This window comes from Echinops telfairi, unplaced genomic scaffold (genome assembly GCF_000313985.2).
Source record: "Echinops telfairi isolate 266 unplaced genomic scaffold, ASM31398v2 ScPeMD7_36;HRSCAF=134, whole genome shotgun sequence".
NCBI lineage: Eukaryota > Metazoa > Chordata > Mammalia > Afrosoricida > Tenrecidae > Echinops > Echinops telfairi.
The window spans coordinates 3,534,777-3,539,072 of NW_022103934.1; the positions used below are offsets into that span (position 1 = coordinate 3,534,777).

The 4,296-nt window shown below is 60.7% G+C and overlaps 1 protein-coding gene across 2 annotated transcripts in view; it reads right to left on the bottom strand.

Annotated features, from left to right (window-relative positions):
• The window catches only part of MAP2K7 (mitogen-activated protein kinase kinase 7), a 6,066-nt gene extending 2,123 nt beyond the window's left edge, over positions 1-3,943 (bottom strand). The window contains exons 1-4 of one of the 2 annotated variants that reach the window (XM_045290340.1): positions 3,363-3,939; positions 394-535; positions 243-309; positions 24-137 (exon numbers count right to left, since the gene is read on the bottom strand). In XM_045290340.1, coding sequence (XP_045146275.1) covers positions 24-137; positions 243-309; positions 394-535; positions 3,363-3,477 — 438 coding nt within the window. In that variant the 5' untranslated portion in view covers positions 3,478-3,939. Of the gene's footprint in view, positions 1-23; positions 310-393; positions 536-3,362 lie in introns of both variants that reach the window. The other variant, XM_045290339.1, reaches the window with a different exon arrangement.
• Between the last annotated feature and the right edge of the window lie 353 nt (positions 3,944-4,296).

The window sequence follows — 4,296 nt, forward strand, 5'->3', positions numbered from 1 at the left end:
ACAGGGCAGGGTACACAGCTCACTTTGACAGCGATGATGTGGCCCGTCTTCCGAAAGCACATCTTCCACACCTGGCCGCACGTGCCGCTGCCCATCTCGCCCAGGTTCTCCAGGTCGTTGATCTCCGCCTGGTAGCGCTGCCAAAAGAGTGAGGGCTGTAGGGTCCACCGGGCCTCTGCTCCTGCGCACCAAGGTGCCCGAGCCAGCCTGCCCCCACCACTGGCCTGCCCCCATGCTGGTACCTGGCCCCCGATGGTCAGGTAGCCGGTTTGTTTCATGATCTCCTGCAGCTTCTGGTCAATTTCAATGCTGGGGGGACAGGAAGCGAGTGCTGCAGGGGTCCTGTCTGCTGGCCAGACACCCTCCCACCCTGAGCCCTGCTCAACAGCTCACCTCTCCATGCTTCGGGGTGTGAAGAAGGGAGGTGGGAGTCCCAGTATGTTGCGGGGCCTGGCGGGGGGTGTGGGGTGCTGCGGGGAGCTCTCTGAGGACGGCGAGCGGCTGCCACCATCATTGGCCAGCGGGAGTTGCAGGGCTGGGGGAGTGAGAGCCAGGGCAGGGCAGGGTGAGCTGCCAGCTGCAGGCTGGGGCCCTCACCATCCCCTCCCTGGGCCCACAGGAAGACCAGTACGGGCCTCTGCCCGGTTGGGCAGGAGGGGCTGGGGTCGTTTCCCTAACCTGGGGCCCTTCTCTCATGGCCCCGGCTCCCCACCCTCTTCCCCATTTAAGAGGAGCTGGGAAGAGGGGTGGCCCCAGGGGCGGGAACAAGGCCCAAAGGCCAAGATCTGACAGGGTCCCTTGCCAAGCAGCTTCCCTGGGGTGTCCCTTTGGTCCCTTCTGCCCAGTACACAGACTCAAGGCCTGTCTGCATTCTGGACCAGCCAGGAGGGGATGGTGCCAAGACCAGCTTGGGCTCGGGCCAAGGACAGCACTTGGCCAGGCAGGACCCAGGCTTCAGCTCTGCTCTGGGGTGGGGGTTGCCCCTGGCCAGCTTGGCCCTCCAAGCTTGGCCCATGGAGCGGGGCTTGTGTCCTGAGGGTGAGATCCTGGGGGTGGCGCCCCTCCAGGGGTCACAGGACTGAGGGTGGTGGGGCCAGGCCAGGAGCCTGCATGCGGACAGCTCGGGCATGCTACAGGCAGCGGGCAGGCAGCAGGCAGGCAGCAGACACCCCAGGCCGGCGGCGGCGGCATTAAGGGTGAGGGGACAGGAGGCAGACAGATAGGAGCCAAGACTTGGGCCCAGCTGGCCACAGGAGATGTGGCAGACGGCTTCCCTGGGAACCGGGTGCCCGTGTTGGGCTGGTGACAGGGAAGCTGAGGGCAGGGTGGGAGCTGGGTAAGACCCCAGAGCCCCAGGAACAAGAGGTCCTGCTGTCTATCTGGGGGTGGGCTGGTCACCGAATGGGCAGAATAAGAACCACAAGCACCTTTCTGGCTCCCATGCCTCTTCTCCTGGCTCAGTAAGCAGCTGGATATAAGACCCAGAAACCATTCAGGCAGACAGGGCACACATAGGCCAGCGATGCTGGCAGCGTGGCCCCTAGCCTCAGCTGGAGCAAGAGGGGGCTACTACCTGACCTACCCTGCAGCCCTGGGCATGTGCTCGACCCGTGTGTGCAAGGGGCCAGGCATGAGTGCAGGCTGTGGGCCTGGAGGCTGTGGGCAAGCACCAGAATCAGAGCCCCAGCCCCCTCCCACCCCTGGGCACTCAAGGGACACTTGTAAAAAGTGGAAGACACGAGTTCTTCTCTACCTGCTCTGTCAGCTAAGGGGTGAGGGCCACTCCCACCCCCTCTGCACCTGGTGAAGCCACCCAGGACCCTTGCACAGTTCCCCAGGCCTGAGAGCCCGAGCTGGGGGGTGGTGGGTGCTCTGATGAAGTGAGGGGCTGCTGGGGAGGGGACAGTGACACAGAGAGGCCCTGAGAACAGAGGTCAGAGGGGGTGATGGGCCACACAGCAGGTCGGAGGGTGGAGTGAGAGCAAGGTGGTGAACAGTAAAGCGGTGGGGGGGGGTGTAGCTGGGAGAACATGGGGGCCAGAGAGGGCAGGAGACCAGACGCCTGAGGGTGTAATTTTTACACACAGCCACACATACACAATAACCCTCACCTATGTCTCAATAGACCTTCTTGACTATGTGTTCCTGCACCCCCTCATGCCCAGGTGAGGCAGAGGCATCCCTGGGTTCTCCCGCCACCCTGCTTCTCAAGAGTCTCCCAAAGCCCCACTGCCAAGATCCCCTCCCGGCTCTACGCCTCTTTTCTCCAAGGTGCTGCTGGCCCTTCCCAAACTCCCTCACAGGTGACAGGCTCACTGGCTTCCTCTCCCCCGGAGTGTCAGAGCCACACAGAGGGGACTGAGGTCTGTGCTGGTCACTGCTGGTTGCCCAGGGCACAGGAGGTGCTGTTTATGGAGCCACTGGACAATACAGAATGTGCACAGTCACCACCTGGGCCAACAGGCGCCCCACTGTGAGCCATACACTCACAACATATGTGGAGTCTCACTCATCTGCACATATACACGTAACACATGCTCATACAGCTCACAACACTCACACACGCATAGGCCACTCAGAACACATGCACACTAACACATCCACTCATTCATTCTCACATTCCCTCATACACATACAACATACGCTCACAGCACACTCACGTGCACTCATACCACACGCTACACGTGCACTCGGGCTCTCACCTTCACAAGACACACTCATACAGCACACGACCACATTGGCCCTCACACTCAGACAAACATGTGCATGCACACACACTCCTGGCCTGACTCCACTCCCGCAGGGAGCCCAGACCTGCACAGGAGGGCAGGAGAGCAGGTGAGGAGGGCAGGAGAGCAGGTGGGGAGGACCAAGGGAAGGAGGAGGCAGCAGGTGGGCCACGCTGGCAGTGGAGAGAGGAGGGGCAGGTGGGCAGGGGGCGGGGCCACGCACAGCACAGGGGGGCGGCCGGGGCAGCGTTAGGTCAATGGTGCAGAATCCAAGCAGCGATGATAAAAAGGCCGGTACCTGCTCGTTGGGACGGGGCAGGAGCAGGGCTTAGAGTGATCACAATAACTGGATGGGGAAAAGGAAGAAAAAAAACAACACCACCATAAATCACAACAGAAACACCAATTTGTCCAAAAGAAAAGAAATCAAATCATAATGTTGGGGGAAGGGGGCGCAAGGCACCAAACTGCAGAGATGAAGGGGACCGACAGAGATGGGAGGAGGGATGGAGCGGACACAGACACAGACGCCTGGAGGGGGGCTCCTGGGGCCATCCTGCCTGCCTTGGGGCTCACTCTGACCCTGGGGGGGGGGAGTGAGTGCTAGGCACCCAGGTCCCTCCCCAGCCCTACCTCTTCCACCTCTGGGAGGGGAGGAAGCACTGAAGAGCCCAGGAAGGATGCCTTCAATGTCTTGGCCTGCTGTCAAACCCAAGACCCACTCCCTTGGGGCCAAAGAGCTCCCCATGGGGCCCCAGGCAGAGCAGGGTCAGAGGGGGAGAGGAAGGGTATGCCTGGTATGGGGCTCAGGGAGACCTACCCTTGATGTCAGGAGATGACCCCACATGGAAGTAGCTAAGTGATAAGGGTCATAGAAGGACAACATCCCAAGTCCCAGGGGACATGAGGATGACAATCTGCTAGGTTAAGAATGGCAAGGAAGAGGGACTAAATAGGGCTTGGGACTGGGGCAGGCAGAATCCTCCCAGCTGAGGGAGCACTTCAGGGTGGGGGTGGGATGTCCTCTGTGGAACTCAAGGGAAGGAGACTATGTGCAGGCCCAAGGAGGCCTGGTACACTGTGGTTATGTAGGAGAGGCCACTGTGGGGCACCTGGTGACAAGAAGCCAGGACAAGCTCCTGTAATGCTGGCTGAACACACACTCCTCATCACCGCAGGTGACCCCAATGTGGGGCGGGTAGGGCAAAGGGGACAGTCACTTCAGCCCAGGTGACAAAGTCACTAGGCTCAGGGATAGCCGTTTATTTCTGGAAGGGCTAGGCAAAGCCACCAGATGGCTAAGGCAGGCCAGGAGGGCCTGGGGAGGGAATGGAGTTGGTGACTGGGGCCTGAGCTCTGTGAGTAGGATGTGTGGGAGACTGCATGCAGCCTGGGGAGCCTAGACAGGGTCAGTGGATCCCAGGTTGGGAAGAAGGGACCCCCTAGACACAGTCACAGAGGAGTGGGTGAAGCCTCTGGTTCGATGGAGGAATTATGTGTCCTCAGGTGACCTCAGGTGTCGCCTGGCCAGGTGTGTCTGAAGTCAGAAGGCAAGGTCCCAGGCTGT